A 20,227-nucleotide genomic window follows, 5' to 3' on the forward strand; every position below is an offset into this window, starting at 1 on the left:
GGCCCTTCCCTGAGCTAGTGGCTACCTCCGTAAAATTTCACAACCGCAAATCAGTGTTAAGAGGTGCGGAGGCTGCCTGTGGTTAACCCAGAACACATTCACACCTGGCATTCAAAGAGCTATGATACCATTTTTAACCATCGCGGCTTCCCCCAAAGAATTATTGGAACTGTAAAGGGTGATGAGGGTCCTTTGGGGAACCCAATTCCCTTCAGGAACTAAAATTCCCTGAAATCAGGTCTGTGAGGGGAATGGCGGCATGGGGCTCTCCTAACAGCTCTCAGCGCTCTTAACAAGCTACAGTTCCCAGAATCCTTTGGGGGAAGCCATGGCAGTTTAAAGAGTATCATAGCACCAATATACAGTGGTACCTCAGGTTAAGTACTTAATTCGTTCAGGAGGTCTGTTCTTAACCTGAAACTGTTCTTAACCTGAAGCACCACTTTAGCTAATGGGGCCTCCCGCTGCCGCCGCGCCGTCGGAGCATGATTTCTGTTCTCATCCTGAAGCAAAGTTCTTAACCTGAGGTACTATTTCTGGGTTAGCGGAGTCTGTAACCTGAAGCGTCTGTAACCTGAAGTGTATGTAACCTGAGGTACCACTGTATGGTGTGAAGGGACGGCATTCTGCACATGCTCAGAGGAACGTTTTCTCTTCCCATGGGTCTGAGGTAGAAGTTCACAGCTACAGAAGCCCCGCAATGGAAACGGCCAGCAGACGGGACCACAGCTCCTTCTATACGCATAGGATTAAAACATCGCTACAGCCTTGGCTCCAGGCCAACTGATCCTTGATGTACAACTGTGTTGGGAGCAGAAAAGGTTGGGGAAGATGGTACCAAGTGCGACTGGCTTTTGTGAGGCTCTGCAAGGCTAGACCTCCAAATGAAGTTGAATTATAACTTCCAACATCCCCAATCACTACTACTACTTCTTCTTCTTCTTCTTCTTCTTCTTCTTCTTCTTCTTCTTATTATTATTATTATTATTATTGCACTTGTGGCCCAAATGTTTCTCAGCAGCTTACGAACGAACAAAGCTAAAACATTTTATTTTTTATTTTTAAAAAATACATTTAAAAAAAAACACGAGCAAGCAAAGGGTTAATACTTACAGGAAGAAACAATCATTGGGTTGTAAGCGATGTTATTCCTACTCAAGAGTAGACACCCTAAAATTAATGAATACAACTAACTTGGGTGCATCTATTCCAACGGGTCCACTATGCCTGTAAATACTAACTATTTATTTTTTAAAATTACAGTATATATAATATTATTATTTATTTGATTTTCAAGGTGTTATTATGAAGTTAAAATAACAACCCAGTAAAGAGGGGGGGGGGGGTATTATTATTATTGAGACTTCTTAAGTCACTTGTGACCCAAAGATCCCTGACCAGCTTACAACACACTTACCGGTAATCCATAAACGTAAATACAATACGCCACAAAAAAGGCAGAATAAAACAACCCTTATAACAACTACAGAAACCTTTGGCAGCAAAATAGTAAAACAACATGCTCACTGTCTATGGAAAGGTTTCTGTGTTGAGCTCAGTCTTTCCCTGGCTCCAGAAAGATGTCAACGAAGGCACAAGGTTGGCTGTATAGCCCATTAGTTATATATTTGGTCCCTTTCATTGCATATGCCATTTTCATGGGTTTAATTTGTAAAAGGCGGGCCAGCCCTGGGATCCAGACTCCATGCCACCCCTCTCTCCACAAAGGCCTCTCCGCCTCCCTTTTAATCCCGGATGGGTGACAATTCTTAGTACAGAAGGAACTGCACTCTGCACGTGTTGAATGGCACTCTTGTGTGCTGCGTTTCTGGGGACGCCCCAGGCCAAAGCGTGGCATCCTGGGATCTGAAAAGCAGCCGGCCCAAGATACACAGAAGGAGCTGCATTAGATGGACTAATGGTCTGGGCCAAAAAATACTCCAGCACAAGCGAAGGCAGGGAGCCAGAGATTCCCCAACCCTCTGCTAATGACAAAAAAAAAAAAAAAAAATTCCTTCCAGTAGCACTTTAAGACCAACTAAGTTAGTTCTTGGTATGAGCTTTCGTGTGCATGCACACTTCTTCAGATACACTCTGCTAATGAGTTGCTGTGCGAAATTTTGCATCCAGTTTAACTCTAATTGTATTTTTAATACTGTATAATAATTGTGTTTTTAATACTGTAACCTGCCCTGGGACCTTTGGGTGAAGGCAGGTTAAATAATAATAATAATATGTTGGAAATGTAAGCTTAAGGATGGGGATCTCTACCATATGTGGTGGGAATGTGGAAAGATGAAAAAATTCTGGGATCTAATATATAATGAACTCAAGAAACTTTTTAGGTACACATTCCCCCCAAAAACGGAGGCTTTCTTACTAGGAATAATAGGGAAGGAAGTAAAAAAGGAGGATCATAAATTATTCCAATACGCCATGGTAGCAGCTAGGATCCTTGTAGCTCAAAAATGGAAGTCGCCGGAGATCCCAACGGTTATGGAATGGAAGGCTAAATTTTCTGAATACACAGAATTAGCGAAAATGATGTACAAAATCCGACACCAAAAAGGGGCAAAGTTTTGGGGGTAAATTTGTAACATATATAGGAATTAACTGCAGGAGTTTAAAAACTACAGCAGGGTTAATATAATTCTTGTGACATGTATAGAAATGAAGAAGAAACTGTAAGAGAAGATGTATAGTAAGAAAACTGCAACTGGGAAGGAAGGAAGTCGAGGTGTGATTCTACGCAGTGTAAATAAGATGATACTAAGAATGACTGTAAAGATTGTTTTATTTTGTTTGTGGAAAAATTCAATAAAAAGCATTTTAAAAATAAATTAACAACAACAACACCCTCGTCACCCATTCCCTCAGCCCAGAGAAGGATCTCAAAGAAACTCTAACGGCCTGGGTTTGTTGAAATCAGGAGAGGCATTCCAGGAGGTTTTGGGGTCCTGAGCTGTAAAGAGCTTTCTAGGTCAAAACCAGCACTCTGAATTGCACGGGGAGCCAATGTAGCTGTTAACAGAATTGGTGTCATGCGATCTCGTTTGCCTCAAAGCTGTCAACAAGTCGGGCAGCCGCATTCGGTCCTAACTGAGGCTTCTGAGTCATTTTTAAAGCACATTGCAGTATTCCGACCTTCGAGTTACCACCGGGACCACAGATTCCTGTAGTCAAGTTACCCCAATCCCCAATCTGGTTGTAGCTGAGCCACCGGCCTAAGCAGATCGTGTTGGCTGGGGTTGGGTGGCAGTTACATGCAGCCTACCCCCGTCTATTAGTAGTATTAATTATAATTATTATCATGTTGTTTAGTCATTTAGTCGTGTCCAACTCTTCGTGACCCCCTGGACCAGAGCACGCCAGGCACTCCTGTCTTCCACTGCCTCCTGCAGTTTGGTCAAACTCATGCTGGTAGCTTCGAGAACACTGTCCAACTATCTCGTCCTCTGTCGCCCCCTTCTCCTTGTGCCCTCCATCTTTCCCAGCATCAGGGTCTTCTCCAGGGAGTCTTCTCTTCTCATGAGGTGGCCAAAGTATTGGAGCCTCAGCTTCAGGATCTGTCCTTCCAGTGAGCACTCAGGGCTGATTTCCTTCAGAATGGAGAGGTTTGATCTTCTTGCAGTCCATGGGACTCTCAAGAGTCTCCTCCAGCACCAGAATTCAAAAGCATCAATTCTTTGGCGATCAGCCTTCTTTAGGGTCCAGCTCTCACTTCCATACATCACTACTGGGAAAACCATAGCTTTAACTATACGGACCTTTGTTGGCAAGGTGATGTCTCTGCTTATTATTATTATTATTATCCTATTAATGATTAATTCATTCATATTTATATCCCAGCTTTCCCCCAAGGAGCTCAAGGCAGTTGCATGCTTGTCCTTCTCCCTGTTTTAAGCTGCACAACACCCCTGGGAGGTGGGCTAAGCTCAGTCAGAGACTGGCCCAAGGTCACCTTCATGGCCGAGTGTGGACAAGAACCCAGGGGTCCCCAAACCACTACCCTAGAGCAGGTTTGGGGAACGGTTGGCCCTCCAGGAGTTGGTGAACTACAACTGCCATCACTCCCAGCCATTGGTTATGCTCTCTGGGGCTGATGGGAGTTGTAGTTAAGCAAAAATAAGATCTGATCACCTCTTCTAACTCACGGAATCCTTGACCCTCGAGATCAGGGGTCAGCAAATTTTTTCAGCAGGGGGCCGGTCCACTGTCCCTCAGACCTTGTGGGGGGCCGGACTATATTTTGAAAAAAATATGAACGAATTCCTATGCCCCACAAATAATAATAATAATAATAATAATAATAATAATAATAATAATAATAATAATTTATTATTTGTACCCCGCCCATCTGGCTGGGTTTCCCCAGCCACTCTGGGCAGCTTCCACAGAAACCAAAAATACACTAAAATAAATAACCCACAGATGCATTTAAAATAAAAGGACACATTCTACTCATGTAAAGACACCAGGCAGGCCCCACAAATAACCCGGAGATGCATTTTAAATAAAAGGACACATTCTACTCATGTAAAGACATGCTGATTCCCGGACCGTCTGCGGGCCGGATTTAGAAGGCGATTGGGCCGGATCCGGCCCCCGGGCCTTAGTTTGCCTACCCATGCTCCAGCTGCTGCTGCTGGATGATGGCTCCTGCCTGTCCCTGAACCCTGGGCCTCGCTGGCAAGGTCTGATGGGGGCAGCGACAGCATCCAGAGTGCCACTGGGCCCCTGCCCCTGTTCTAACAGAGGACACTGAGGACTCAAGCTGTGACCTTCTACATGCAAAGCATGTGACCTGCCCGCTAAGCGGCAGAGTCCCTCCCTCTGGAGGAAAGGAGCTTCTTTCTGGATCCAATTAAATTATCTGCAATGTGTGGTTAAGCTAATGCCAATAACAACTCAATTTCCACTTTGATTCCCCAGCCCTGGAGATGCCACACCGAGCAGCTAATACCTTTTTAATTTACAGGGCTATGGAGACATTTGCAAAGGGGGTGGGGGTGGGGGTGGGGCTGGCAACTGGCGGAAGGGAGATTGGGCAGGCAGGCAGCTCGCAGCAGAAGCAATGCAGTTTCCTGCCCCAAAGAAAGAGAATCTTGCCTGGAACCTGGGAAGACAGCTGCCAGTCAGCGTAGACAGTATTGAGCCGGTGTTCTGACTCAGTCAATTATTACACAGCTTTCTGGAGACATATGAAGGCAGCCCTCTCTTGGGAAGTTTTTAATGTTTGGCGTTTCAGTATGTTTTCTATATTCTGTTGGAAGCCACCCAGAGCAGCTGGGGCAACCCAGCCAGATGGGTTGTTTGTTGTTGTTTAGTCATGTCCGACTCTTCGTGACCCCATGGAGCAGAGCACGCCAGGCACTCCTGTCTTCCACTGCCTCCCGCAGTTTGGTCAAACTCATGCTGGTAGCTTCGAGAACACTGTCCATCCATCTCGTCCTCTGCCGTCCCCTTCTCCTTGTGCCCTCCATCTTTCCCAACATCAGGGTCTTTTCCAGGGAGTCTTCTCTTCTCATGAGGTGGCCAAAGTATTGGAGCCTCAGCTTCAGGATCTGTCCTTCCAGTGAGCACTCAGGGCTGATTTCCTTGCCAGATGCGTAGGTATAAGCAATGTGGTTTTTTTCTGGGGGTACACATACCCCTAAACATTTTGTAAATATAAGTTTTGCCTCATTGAGGGGCAGTATTTCAATATGAGTAGGAAAATGAGCATACCCCTAAACATTTTTTTAGGTGGGGGAAAAGTACTGGGTATAAGTAATAAATCATATCATCATGATCATGCCTGGTCTTTGGCCATGTTCGCTAGGAGTGATGGGAGTTATACTTCAGAAACATCTGGGGGGGGCAAAGGTTCCCCACTTGTGGCCTACACAGGCTAGCAGCAGCTCTCCAGGGTTGGGGGTCTCTCCCGATCTTACCTGGAGATGCCAGAGATTGAAGCTGGGACCCTCTGCATGCAAGACAAAGATTCTCTACCTCTGAAGCTGATGGAAGGCACTCTGTGCCACTGAGGCCACCTGAACCTCAAATGACAGCAAAGGAATCAGAAGTATCCCCAAGCTATGTACCCGGTCTTTCAGAGGGCAAGGCTCTCTTGCCACCCCCATGTCTAGGGAGATGTGAAAAAGCAAGCCTTGCTCTCTCGACTCCCCCTTCACACTTCGTCTTTTTTCTTTTTCTTTTCAAGGAGCTAAAAAGAAGCAGCTTCGAGGCGGGGAAGGCCGGTTCCGCCCACGAATCATTCTTGCTACGCACAAGGGCTGCTCCTTCGGAAAAACTCTCGAAGAAAATGGATTCTTGGAATTAGCAACCTGGGAGGGCAGCAAACCCACCATGCATGTGTAACATAAAAATGATGGATTGGGAGCTGTGCTTTGCTCATCACCTGTGAAACGTATGTCCGTGCCTGGATGGAGCTGGAGAAGGAAGAGGCTGGCTGATTGCACGTTGCATCTCAGTGAGTGTAAAAATGAGAATAGGCTTCCTCTTGCTAAGAACTCTCCTGAGATGATCTTCTGTAGATTTGGTACTGGGTTTAGTTTAAGGGAGAGGTTTGCTTTCCTTATTACCTGAAAGGCTGTCTGCCCCTTTACAGATCTGTCAGTTTGCTTGGATCTTCTGGGGAGATTCTTTTGGAGGGGTTTATTTCCTTATTGTGGCTGGCATAACCCTCTTTTAAATAAAACAAATAAATCATTTGACAATTATTAACAAAGCCGCTCAAGGGGGGGGGGGGGACACCAGGTCGTAACATTCTGCAAGAAAATATTATTTAGCATAAAAATGACAGGATTTCTGTCATTTCAAAACCCTCAAAACCTACTTGAATTTGCTTTCGTGAAAGTTAATCATTTTCTTGATGGGACAAACAGTTTCCCCATAATTTATTTCTATAGTGACTTGCAATTCTTGCTTGTAGGTGTGTGTGTGTGTGTGTGTGTGTGTGTGTGTGTTTTGTAAGGTTCTCCACTTCTGGCTGCCTGAGGGGGCCACTGGCCCCCTCTTAAAAGCTTTCTGCAAGCAATCAGTTCAGGTCCCTTCTGAAAACAGCCAGTTCTTTCTCCCCAAGCATCCCACCTGGTGGGGAAAAAGGTGGGAAGGATGTAGGGAAGAGAGAAAGGGGGGTGGCCCTGTCCAGGTTTGGGTTTCATCTTGTCCGCCTCTGACTTTAGCCCTACCCACAATCATCATAAGGGATGCTGGTGGCCCTGTGGGTTAAACCATAGAGCCTAGGACTTGCTGATCAGAAGGTCGGTGGTTCAAATCCCCGCGATGGGGTGAGCTCCCGTTACTGTATCCCAGCTCCTGCCAACCTAGCAGTTCGAAAGCACGTCAAAGTGCAAATAGATAAATAGGTACCGCTCCGGCGGGGAGGTAAACGGCGTTTCCGTGCGCTGCTCTGGTTCGCCAAAAGTGGCTTTATTGGCTCCCTCGGCCAATAAAGCGAGATGAGCGCCGCAACCCCAGAGTCAGCCACAACTGGACCTAATGGTGAGGGGTCCCTTTACCTTTACAATCATCATGGAGCCCCCGAAGGATTACCCCCCCAAGGGAAATGAGTCGCTTGATGACACCCTTTCACCCCAAAAATGTTGAATGCTTTGAAAAACGTATCCTGCTCTGGGATCTGATTCCGATTAAGAGTACTTTAAAAAACAAAACCCAGAAGAAACAAATACATAAATAAAATACAATTGGCACACAGAAAACTTATTAACACCTTGATGCTGCCTTGTCAGATAAATCTCTCTCCCCCTCCAGTTGTCTGACATGCACGAGACCTGGGAGATCTTCACGCAGGCTTGGAAGTGTTGGGGAACTTGTCATGATATGGAGCCTCTGAAGAAACAGCTTCTCGAATCATTAATTTGCTCTAGTGCTCCCCTGATGGACATGCACACAGCCCCTGCCTGCTCCGAACAAGCCTTTCAGGCCGTTCTCCTCTTTTTCTCACTCCCCTTCAAAGAGAACACCTCTGACATTTCTCCCGGCTCCAATCTCGGGCAGCTCAGGGATCTTGCAAAACCTGCCCCTGGGGACCAAGAGCTCCTGTTCTCCGCCTCATCTAAAAAAAGCCTTCCATAAGCAAGCGAGGGAAATTATCCAGAGAGGCCGGAGAGAAAGCAATTTAGATAATGAATCTGGCGGAAGGGGGAGGGGGGAGGAGAGGTGGCCCCGGAGGACCAGAGGGGAAGTGCGAGGAAGTTGCTAGGCAAAAGCAACAGCCTAAAAAAAGAAGGTTCTGAGGCAGCCTTTTCCGCCAAATCCAAGCATAAGGATGAACGAAATCAGAATATTTTAATGTCTACATTGGACCCGTTCCGTTGCCAATTAGCATTGCTGTAATATCAGGAACTCGAGTCCCAGGCTGGACAACTTTGTGGAGGATATGTCTATCGGCAGCTCTTAGCCGTGATTTCTTATGAACCTCCAGCATCAGAGGCAGTCTACCCCTGAATACCAGCTTTCCTTATGCTCCGTCTCACGGGAGGGTCTCTCCCCACCCGCTCGCAGGCTGCTTACCCGCTTGGTGAGCTGTGTGTCCATCATGAAGTTGTGGACGTGCTTCTCGGCTTTGGTGAGCTCCAGCTTCCGTGCCACGACAGCCACTACCAGGGCAGTGCAGCCAGCCCCCTGGCAGGCGAAAGAGAGAACCAAAAACAAAACACAACACTGAGAGTTAGCCAGAAATCCAACCCAAATATTAACTCAGCTTCCTGTTTGCACTGCTGCCGCAGCCTGTTTGAAATCCCCGTGGCTGCTGTTTTGAATTTCCCCAAGGACAGAAATCCTAATGGCTACTACCATTAGTATTTTTGTTTTCTAGCCCACGGTTTTGTTTCAGGCTGATACCCCCAACCATTCTGTATAGTGAGGATCCTCAGGCCTGGGGGACCAAGGTGACCTAGGCCAATCTAGCCTAGGTCACAGCCCCTTCCTCAACCCCACCTCTATCCCCAAGGCCACACACTCCTGCTGGCCTTGCTCTGCACCCTCGTGGGATGTTTTTTCTTGCTTGGACGTGTCCTTGAACTCTGATACTGCCTCTGGCTTGTCTTGAGGGGAGGATAGATAGGGGAACGGGTGTGTAGAAACAAACCTATCTCTGCCCACTCTCACCTCTCTGTCCCCACCCATCACAGACATAATAGATTATTCAGCCCTGATTGATTGATTGATTGATTGATTGATTTGATTGATATATTCCCCTTTATCAAAAGATCCCAGGGCAGTGTACAACATTAAGAACACATTTTACGAACCATAATAATAAAAACATAATACAAAGCATAATAATAGACAGCACAGGGCACCTGCCCTGTGAAATGCCCTCCTGTCAGATATCAAAGGCAGAAACTATAATACAACCTTCCATAGAAATCTGACGGCAGTCCTATATTGGAAAGTTTTTGATGTATTGTGTGTTCTCTTCTATTCTGTTGGAAGCTGCCCAGAGTGGGTGGGGCAACCCAGTCAGATGGGCAGGGTACAGTAGTTGTTGTTGTTGCTGCTGCTGCTGCTATTGTTGTCATCAATACAGTCATACCTCGGATTACAGCCACTTCAGGTTGCGTTTTTTCGGGTTGCGGACCGCCGAAACCCGGAAGTACTGGAACGGGTTACTTCCGGGTTTTGGCAGTTGCGCAGGCGCAGAAGCGCTAAATTGCACTTTGTGCATGCGCAGAAGCGCCGAATCGCAACCCGAGCGTCCGCTGTATTATTATTATCGTCATCAGAGTCCAAGGCAGCTGCAATGTCCTGGTTCCCTCCAGCCCCACCATTTGGCAGGTGAATGATGGCGGGGGGGGGAGTGTCAGACGAAATATGCCATTCACAGTTGTCCTGGGACCTCAACTCCAAAACTCCCCAAAGCCACATAAGCAAGGAGAAAAAGACAAGGATATACAACAGCCTCTGCCCTAAAGATCTGCATCTGAGCCGCTGTCCATGGTGCTGAAACAGCACCTGCTTGCTCCAAAAGTGGACAGCGGTGCCTGCTGTTCATCCACAAGCCCCGTTAAGCAAGAAATTGCCTTAAAAGAACTGGGTTTTTTTTTAAAATGAATTTGCTTATTAATGAGAACATTAAGGATAAATGCCTTTTATTGGTATTCTTACAAGCAACAATAAGCACCTAGGAACTGTAAACCAACACAGTCGGGCTAGACTGCAGGCTTACAACCTATGGCAGCCCTCCCTGATCAAGGGCAATCCAGAAGTGCTTGGGACTCCAACTCCCATCAGCCCCCAGCCAGTAGTGCCAATGGTCAGTGATGATGGGAGTTGTGGTCCAACAACATTTGGAGGGCCACAGGTTCCCACACCCTTTGCTGCCACGACCTTATCACAGCCACCTTACGGGTGGTGGAGGAACTACACACCTGGGGGCCGAACGTGGCCTCCAGGCCTCTCCATCTGGCCCTCCGGTCTCTCCCCAGACCAGCCCTGCTTTTCTCATCCTCCTTAAGTGTTTCTGCCTGGCTGGAATATGCCCTTGAGCTCTGTTTGTGGACCTGGCTTCCCTTGGCGAGAATAGAGGAGAATGTGTGAGTGAATGCTGGAACTAGCCTGTCGTGCAAAGGTAAAACGTGTATAATAATAATAATAATAATAATTTTTATTTATACCTTGCCCTCCAGGCTCAGGGCGGCTAACAAGCAATACTAAAAACAAGTTGAATGAATACAACTTAAAAACAAGATTAAAATACAACATTAAAATATTAAAATGCAGCCTCATCACAGGAGGAGAAAGGAAAAAGGAAAAAGAAAGAGGGAGAGGGAATCAAATTGGCTCCAAGCCAAAGGCCAGGCGGAACAACTCTGTCTTACAGGCCCTGCGGAAAGAAATCAGATCCTGCAGGGCCCTGGTCTCATGAGACAGAGCGTTCCACCAAGCCGGAGCCAGTGTTGAGAAGGCCCTGGCTCTGGTTGAAGCTAATCTAACTTCCTAAGGGCCTGGGACCTCCAAAGTGTTGTCATTTGTGGACCTTAAGGTCCTCCGTGGGGCATACCGGGAGAGGCGGTCCCGTAGGTACGAGGGTCCTAGGCCGTGAAGGGCTTTAAAGGTCAAAACCTGTATTTGCTCTGCCTCCTTTTGCCTATTATCCAGCGGCCCTCAGAAGGTGGACCAGAAGAGAATGGAGCCCTCAGCCCCTCAAAGGCTCCCCCTCCCCTCCCCCACCCCTCCCCTCCCCCCTTGGCCCATTGGCCAGAGGGGAGGGAGCAGCAAAGCCGTCACAAATTGCCATGTAAAGAGTGAAGTGGTCCTTAAGCTCCGGGTGGCGGGTTACAAAACAGAGGCCGGGTGCGGAAAGAGATTGTAGCTTGTGCCTCCCTGCCCGCCTTCCCCCCTTGCCGGCCCAGAAGAATGACAGCTGGGCTGTGTCTTTTCTCTTTATCCGAGTGATTACATCCCAATCAGGGCCTGCTGGGGCAGCAGAACGGCGCATCTGGCAGAGGGACGGTGGGCAGAGGAGCCGCTTCCTCTGCTAAATGCAGACAGATGCCAGGCCTCCAAACAGTTTAGGTAGAAGTGTTGTTTTATGGGTGTCGTGGCGTGTGTCTGTGTACATGTCCACAGCAGGTGTTTGGCATATGAACGCATGTCCAACTTGACAGAAACACACATCTATTTTTGCCCTTTCTCTCTCTCACTCTCTCTCACTGCTTTCCCTCCGCCCTGCCACCACCCTGGAGATTAGACACTCCAGTAAGCCCATCTCAGTCTTTAATTAACAAGCCTGGTCCGATCTCAATTCTGAAGCATTCCCATAAGCCCTGGCCTGGTGGGGTTTAGGGCTTTTGTTATCTCCAAACACACACACACATTCACACCACTCTCTCTCCCTGAATATGCAAAGGTTTTCTTTTTAAGGCCGCTCTTTTAAGGCAAAATCCTATTGCGGCAAAAGAAAGAACCCCAAAACCCAAACCGTGTGGAAAATGGTGAGCCTGCTGCTTTCGAGTGATAGTGAACGACAAACCTTTTGAGGAAATCATCTTCAGAAAGACTCTGAATGAGCAGCCACCTGGAGTGAACTGGATGCGAGAGGTGTCAGCTAAACCAGAGAAGCCCTCAAAAAAAAACCCTGGGGCCATTCAGATGTTGGGGGACGTCCAACTCCCACCAGTCCCATCCAGCAATGCCATTGGTCAAGGATGATGCTGGAGTTTGAACCCAGGGCCAGGGGGGCGTTTTCAAAAAAAGGCATCTCTCCAATTGCCAGGAGACTGGGCAGCGAGTTGTAGGTGCCCAATGCCATGTGTGGGTAGGTAAAGGTAAAGGGACCCCTGACCATTAGGCCCAGTTGCGGACGACTCTGGGGTTGCAGTGATCATCCCGCTTTATTGGCTGAGGGAGCCGGCGTACAGCTTCCAGGTCATGTGGCCAGCATGACTAAGCCACTTCTGGCAAACCAGAGTAGCCACGGAAACGCCGTTTACCTTCCCGCCGGAGCGGTACCTATTTATCTACTTGCACTCTGATGTGCTTTCAAACTGCTAGGTTGGCAGGAGCTGGGACTGAGCCACGGAGAGCCTCAAGGTCCATAAATAGCAACACCCTAGTGGTCCCAGGCCCTAAGGAAGTTAGACTAGCTTCAACCAGGGCCAGGGCCTTTTCAACACTGGCTCCAGCCTGGTGGAACGCTCTGTCTCATCAGACCAGGGCCCTGTAGGATCTGATTTCTTTCCACAGGGCCTGTAAGACAGAGTTGTTCCTCCTGGCCTTTGGCTTGGAGCCAGTTTGATTCCCTCCCCCTCTTTCTTTTTCCTTTTTCCTTTCTCCTCCTGTGATGAGGTTGCATTTTAATATTTTAATGTTGTGTTTTAATCTTGTTTTTAAGTTGTATTCATTCAACTTGTCTTTATTATTGGTTGTTTGCCGCCTACCTTGGCTGGGGAGGGCGGGGTATAAATAAAAATTATTATTATTATTATTATTATTATTATTATTATTATTATTATTATTATTACTACTACTACTAGCCATGGTGGCTCTGCTCTGCTTCGACTATTGGATGTCAATGAGTCTGCTAGAGTTCATAACTTTATAATTTTATAAACTTCTATCATGCCAAATTTGCCTTTTCTCTCAACTTAAAGTTCTCAAATGCTGCAAGATGGAGGTGCATAGAACCACGCTTGCTCTTTGATCTCTGCAGGAGGGAGAAACAAAGGAAGGGGGGGCCTTCTCTCCCAAGGTGGTGCTGAGAAGGAGGAAGGGAAGTTAGCAACCCTGAGAGCATCCGTCCAAAAGCAGAAGGAAGGTCAGCACAGGTTAGCTCAGAAACACAGTCTAGGAAGTCGGGAGGTTATCCTCTCTATCACCTTCCTTCCAAGGCAAATCCCATCAGCATCAATACAAGCCGAGTTGCACTGCAACAGGAAGCGTACTTCAACTCTGGAAAAATCTTAACACTCCTATGTGTCATTCCACATATTAAACCTGGGTTTGCCACTCAGCGGGGAAGCGAAAGCTATCCCAGCTCTCTGAGAAGTAGGGGGATTAATTTACCTTGCAAACCTACCAGCTGCACCCCTTCTCGAAAGCAATGCATGAACCGAAACACACTTATCCTCTGAAAAGCTGCCCTGGATTTTGAAATGCAATTCTCTAGCCAAAAATACACATATCCGTGAAAGGAATGGTCACTGATGCATCATCTGCTAATTGGAATCTGCGGGAGATATTCCCTGCCAAGCTTCAAAGATTTCAGAAGCCTGCTCCACAGTAACTCAGAACCAGCGTTAGAAATTGAGATATATAAACCAGGTGCCGAACGGCTCCTTAAACCAAGGTTACAGTCGCTGAAACGGAATGCCTAGTTGCCATTTTGGGGCCAGAAGGCTCGAAAGTCGTATTTTTCAAAACGGCATTTTTGGTTCCTGAAATTCATTCTGATTGTGCAGATAAAATATACCATATTTTTCGCTCTATAAGACGCACCAGACCACAAGACGCACCTAGTTTTAGGAGGAGGAAAACAAGAAAAAAAATATTCTGAATCTCAGAAGCCAGAACAGCAAGAGGGATCGCTGTGCAGTGAAAGCAGCAATCCTTCTTGCTGTTCTGGCTTCTGTGATAGCTGCGCAGCCTGCATTCGCTCCATAAGATGCACACACATTTCCCCTTACCTTTTAGGAGGGAAATAGTGAGTCTTATAGAGCAAAAAATACAGTAACTGGTGGAGTTCTGCAGGATGTGTTGCTAGTGTGTGAAAGCAGTCAAGACCCAATAATCCCCAGGCATACACCTTCAGATGGTGGAGACCTCAGACGGCATCCTACCATCTTCACTAGGTTGCAAAATGCACCTTGCACCCAGCAAATTTTGAACGTTGCTTGGAATAATGCTTTTTAATTCTGAATAATTCCAAATGCTTTTTTTTTACAGGGTAGGGGTGAGTATACGGCACAAAGGGGTGGGGGTGGCAGCCCCCCAAAGTTTGGGAAACACTTGCTACACCACCGCTGGGAAAGCGCTTGCAAAAAAGTAAACATTAGGGTCACGGGTATTTGAAGAAATACACCCAAAAATGCAAGCCGATGCGCACACACAAGAAAGCTTGTGGGAATGGGGAACAGTGAGAAAACAAAATTGACAAATTAAAGGATGAGCTGGTGAGACCCACCCAATACTCTCAGAGATGCCCTACTAAAATTTATCATTCTTCATTTAAGCATTCACATAAAAGTACCGCATTTTTCGCTCTATAAGACGCACCAGACTACAAGAGGCACCTAGTTTTTGGAGGAGGAAAACAAGAAAATAAATATTCTGAATCTCAGAAGCCAGAACAGCAAGAGGGATCGCTGCGCAGTGAAAGCAGCGATCCCTCTTGCTGTTCTGGCTTCTGGGATAGCTGCGCAGCCTGCATTCACTCCGTAAGACGCACACACATTTCCCCTTACTTTTTAGGAGGGAAAAAGTGAGTCTTATAGAGCAAAAAATACGGTAACTTGCCAACCGAGCCCTGGTTTTAAATATTAAGCAGAGCCCTGCCGCTCTGGAGGAACTCTGCAGTTATCCGCTCCCTCCCTCCTGCCCACTCGGCCCTGAAGCTGCAGGATCCTACTTAGCGGGAGATTTCGTTGTTGTTTTCTAATACCCCTGTGCTCTGAGATCTGCCAGCCAGAAGCCTCAGGTGCTAAAAGACTCATTTTCTGGATGAATGGCGTAGAAAGGTCACTCTTGCCAGGTCTGGAGGGGATTTCCTCTCCAGCTCAGCTTGAGCTCTCCCAAGCAGCCAATGCGCAGCTCGGCTGCGTCTCCATTACTGCCCTGCCTGATTCCTGCTTTATCCCTGGCTGTGTCCCGCAATCCCACAAGTGTTACCGTGTAAGAGCGGAATATTGCATGGAGCGCAACTATCTGGCGTCTTGAAAAACTCGGCTTTCTTCTAAGAACAAAAAATAAAAATAAAGAGGCTAGGCATGAGGAACTGGTAACCTGCAGGCCAAATGTGGCCCCTGGGGGGCTTTCATCCCCTCCCCTGATGCAGTTAGGTTTTAAAAAAGCTTTCACATCAGCTCCAATAGAAGGGTCCCACCCCGCGGTCTAATTGCAGGGCAAGGGGTTTGTGATCTTCCTGGAAAGGTTAACCCATGGGTAGGCAAACTAAGGCCTGGGGACCGGATCCGGCCCAATCGCCTTCTAAATCTGGCCCACGGACGGTCCGGGAATCAGTGTGTTTTTACATGAGTAGAATGTGTCCTTTTATTTAAAATGCATCTCTGGGTTATTTGTGGGGCATAGGAATTGGTTCTCCCCCGCCCTAACATATAGTCCAGCCCCCCACAAGTTCTGAGGGACAGTGGACCGGCCCCCTGCTGAAAAAGTTCGCTGACCCCCTGGGTTAACCCTTCACTCCCCAGCTGCAACTTGCAGGAAATTCATTCATTCATTCATTCTCTCTCTCTCTCTCTCTCTCTCTCTCTCTCTCTCTCTCATTCTCACACACAAAATCTGGCTTGACAATAGCTAATTTCCAGCCTGACAGCTGGGTGTGTCTGTGTTCATGAGGTGTACAGTATCTGTGTGTGTGTGTGTGTGTGTGTGTGTGTGTGTGTGTGTGTACGCGCGCACATACCCACATTAATGTTGTGTGCCCATTACTTTTTAAACCACATGTGTAAAATAAGAAGAACTCTTATGTGTGCCTCTTGTTTTTGTATCTATTGCATGCTCAGAATAGATCTCTTGAAAGTACAGTGGTACCTCGGGTTACATACGCTTCAGGTTACATACGCTTCAGGTTGCAGACTCTGCTAACCCAGAAATAGTACCTCAGGTTAAGAACTTTGCTTCAGGATGAGAACAGAAATCATGCAGCGGCGGCGCGGCAGCAGCAGGAGGCCCCATTAGCTAAAGTGGTGCTTCAGGTTAAGAACAGTTTCAGGTTAAGTACAGACCTCCGGGACGAATTAAGTACTTAACCTGAGGTACCACTGTAATGGGCTTGACTAACTTTAGTGGATCTACTTTGAGTAGAACTTAGCTGGGCAGGATTGGAACCAATGATTTAAAATGGAAGGGAAGCAGATTTCAGCTTGAAGCAATAGTAATTGACCTATATACCAATCTTGGCTCATGAGGCCATTCCCCCACAAAAAAAAACCAACCCACTCCCAGCTGTCAATCAGCTGATATCACCGTTGGTCAGCCATCATTCTCCATCAACATATGTAGCAGAACAAGTAAATAAAATGAATGGCACCATTTCGGACTGCACCACTTCAGAGTGCTCTTCCAGATTTAAAAACTCCATATATTCCTGCAATGTAATTGGAAATTGTGTTGTGCATGTGGTTCCTATACACACGGGATTCCCTGCAAATATAAAAGGAGAAGGAACAGCAGAAATTTGCTCTAGCTATAGAAGAAATCACTGTATATAAATAATATACCTTATTGCATTAAGCCCGAGAACCATGAGTTAATGTTGCTGGTTATAGTATTTATCATTTCCTTTCTATAAAATTATTCCATAATTTGCTTTTTGTGTATGTAAGTAAAACTTAATAAATGTTGTTAGGTGGTTGTTGTTTTAAAAGTCTTACAAGTGTGTGGGGGGGGGGGATAGCTAGGACAGGCATAGGCAAACTCCGGCCCTCCAGATGCTTCGGACTACAATTCCCATCATCCCTGACCACTGGTCCTGTTAGGTAGGGATGATGGGAATTGTAGTCCCAAACATCTGGAGGGCTGGAGTTTACCTATGCCTGAGCTAGGACATGTATGCTGGCTCATTATTTGTAGGGAGCTTTTTAAAGGCAAGAGAGCATCTTTTTTTATAAAAAAGAGGGGAGGGGAGTAACATTTCCTCTTCCCCTGCAGTCTAAGGTGGTTCAATCCATTTCATCATTCTGCTCCATGTGCAGATGAGGACTGGAAAGAGATTGGCGATGCTGGGGAGGAGCTGTAGCTCACTGACAAATTGGCCACCTTGCATACATAAGAGCTGAAGGTTCAATCCCTGGAATCACCAGTAAATGGATCACAGAGAGGAAGGGGAAAAGGCTGTGTGTGAGAGAGAGAAAGCTGAGCTGACTCAATAAAGGCCGCTCCTTTGGGTTAAAAGCACGCGCGCGCACACACACACACACACACACAAACCTACATGACTGCAGACAGCAGGGCTGTTAACCAGCACTAAGGGGAAATCGATCTGCGTTAAGAGATCCCGATTATGTGCCCCAAGGAAAAGCACACGGCTGATCAACCCTTTCCAGCGGCGGGTGTTCAAAGAAAGGTTAGTGAAAATAAACAAGAGCAGGTGCCAAGCTCAGAGGGATGGGAACCTCAGAGAACAAACGGCAGGCCTTGAGGCGGGGTGGAATCGAGCTTCCAAGGTTTCCAGCGGGGCAGGAGGCAGAGAAGCCGCTGTTTTGTCTCTCATCTCCGCTTGGTCCGGGTCAGAAAGTAGCAAGAGGCAGCCACCAGTCAGAAAGAGAGGGAGGGACCCTCTGGTTCCGTGAGATGGCCCCTCTCAGGAATGCAGAAAGTTCCCTTATGCTGCAACCAGAGACATCTAGCTCAGTATTTATGGTGTCGTTCTTCATCTTGGGTCTCAGGATGTTGAGAACGCAAAAGCGCTGCTGGATCCGGGCGATGGCCTGCCTAATCTAGCATCCTGTTCTCAGGGCGGCCAACCAGGAAACCAGCAAGCGTGTAGGATCCAAGCACACATTGCTGGACTGCAATCCCCATCATCCATGATCATCAGGCTAAGCTGGCTGGGGACAATGGGAGTTGTAGTCCAGCAGCACCTGGGGGACCCAAAGCTGGAGAACACTTGGTCTACCCAGCAAGCACCACTGGGCTCCAACTGTTGGGTCCATAGGATCACAGGAGAGTTGGAAGGGATCCAACCCCTGCGAGATCTCTCAGGGTGAGAGGTGGGAGAAGAGAGGGATGCTCCCAGGTGAGAGCTGGGGGTACGCACCTTTTTCTGTATGGGGCAAAGTTTAAGAAATATTTGTGAGAAGGGATCTTGCATTCTTCCGTCTCTTTTCATTTAATTTCTTCCTCTTTTTATGTAGATTAGGTTGTCTTCTATTATTGTAAAGCAGACACTTGGGTTGCGAACGTGATCCGTGCAGGAGGCACGTTCGCAACCCACAGCAGTGCATCTGCGCATGTGCGGATTGCAATTCGGAGCGTCTGCACATGCGCAAAGCGTGATTTAGCGCTTCTGCGCATGCACGACTGCTGAGACCCAGAAGTAACCCGTTCTGGTATTTCCGGGTTTCGACGTGTCTGTAACCCAAAAAAACACAACCTGAAGCATCTGTAACCCGAGGTACGACTGTATTGTGAAAAGTGTTAACAAAACACACACATCCCAATACTGTATTTTATTTAAGTTGGAAACCCCACCATAGACCCCCACCAGCTTCTAGAAGTGAATGTGGCCCCCAGGCTGCAAATTGTTCCCTAGCTCTGCTAAAGTTCAAAAGGAAGCCAGATTGAACCCTGGAAACTTTAAAGAAGTTGCTGTGTGTGTGTGTGTGTGTGTGTGTGTGTGTGTGTGTGTGTCTTTCCAGAATCCATCCCAACATGCGTCAAGAGGTCACACCAGGATTATTTGGGTGCCGCTGAATTAATGATTCTCCAGCTGCAACGGAGATGATCCTTGAAGGCTGCCGTGCCAAAGCACTGATAAATCGTGTGGAAACCTCCCTAGCCTCAGATTAATGATGGGTCTTTTAAAAAAATAGTTCCCAAGAAGAAGAAGAAAAGAGGTCAGGACAAAAGGAAAGGTTCTAGGCTGGCCAAGCCCTTCCAAATAAAGCACGTGGCATTTATTTATTGACGACTGATTGATGGCGAAGAATTGCCAAGGCACCGCTGCACATCCCAGAGAACTGACCTCTGGGGAGTTGGGGAAATGGTGTTTTTAAACATTGCGCTGGCAGGCTTCTGAATAGTGAAATAAATAAACAGGAACGTTTTCTGGCAAAAGAAGGGGAAGGCTTACCCATTCGCACAAATCGTTTCCCTTGGTTTTGCTCATAAGAAGAGCCCGACTCATGGATCAGGCCAATAGCCCATCCGGTCTAGCACATCCTGTTCTCACAGTGGCCACCCAGATGTCCCAAAGGCCTAGCAGGACCCCAAGAGCAACAGCAATTCTCCCCACCTCCGATCCCCAACAATGCGGCCTCTGACGGTGGAAGCAGAAAATAGCCATTGTGGCTGGTAGCCACTGATAATCTTTTCCTCCATGAATTGTGTCTAATCCTCTCTTGAAGCTACCTAAGTTGGTGGCTGTCAATACACCTTGTGGGAGGGAGTTCCACAGAGTAACCATGTGGAGTGGAGAAGTGTCTTCTTTAAATCTGTCCCAAATCTTCTGACATTCAGCTATATCGGATGGCTCCAAGTATCATGAAAGAGAGAAGCTTCTCTCTATGCATTCCCCCCCCCCCCCATAATGCCATGCTTACTTTTAGATACCTCTATCATGTCGCCTCTCATTCCCCCGTTCCTCTAAACCCCAAAGCCCCAAATGTTGTAAGATTTTGGTTGGCCTTTTCCAAACCTTTTCCAGCAAGAGAAAAAAGTTTTCAAGCAACCCAGCAACTGCTGGGAAATCTTTATTCAACTGCCTTTTCTGAGCTATAGGCTGCAGTCCTCTATCCACTGACCTGGGAGTAAGACCCGCCAAACTCCATGGGATTTAGGCTAATTTACACCATTCATTTTG

General features: G+C 47.2%; 1 protein-coding gene across 1 annotated transcript in view; it reads right to left on the reverse strand.

Moving 5' to 3' along the window:
* KCNN3 (potassium calcium-activated channel subfamily N member 3) overlaps nucleotides 1-20,227 on the reverse strand; it is a 105,249-nt gene that overhangs the window by 18,867 nt on the left and 66,155 nt on the right. The window contains exon 5 of the mRNA XM_028710133.2: nucleotides 8,539-8,649. Within this exon, the coding sequence (XP_028565966.2) occupies nucleotides 8,539-8,649 (111 nt within the window). The remainder of the gene's footprint in view (nucleotides 1-8,538; nucleotides 8,650-20,227) is intronic.

The sequence above is a fragment of the Podarcis muralis genome, chromosome 16 (genome assembly GCF_964188315.1).
Source record: "Podarcis muralis chromosome 16, rPodMur119.hap1.1, whole genome shotgun sequence".
Classification (NCBI taxonomy): Eukaryota; Metazoa; Chordata; class Lepidosauria; order Squamata; family Lacertidae; genus Podarcis; species Podarcis muralis.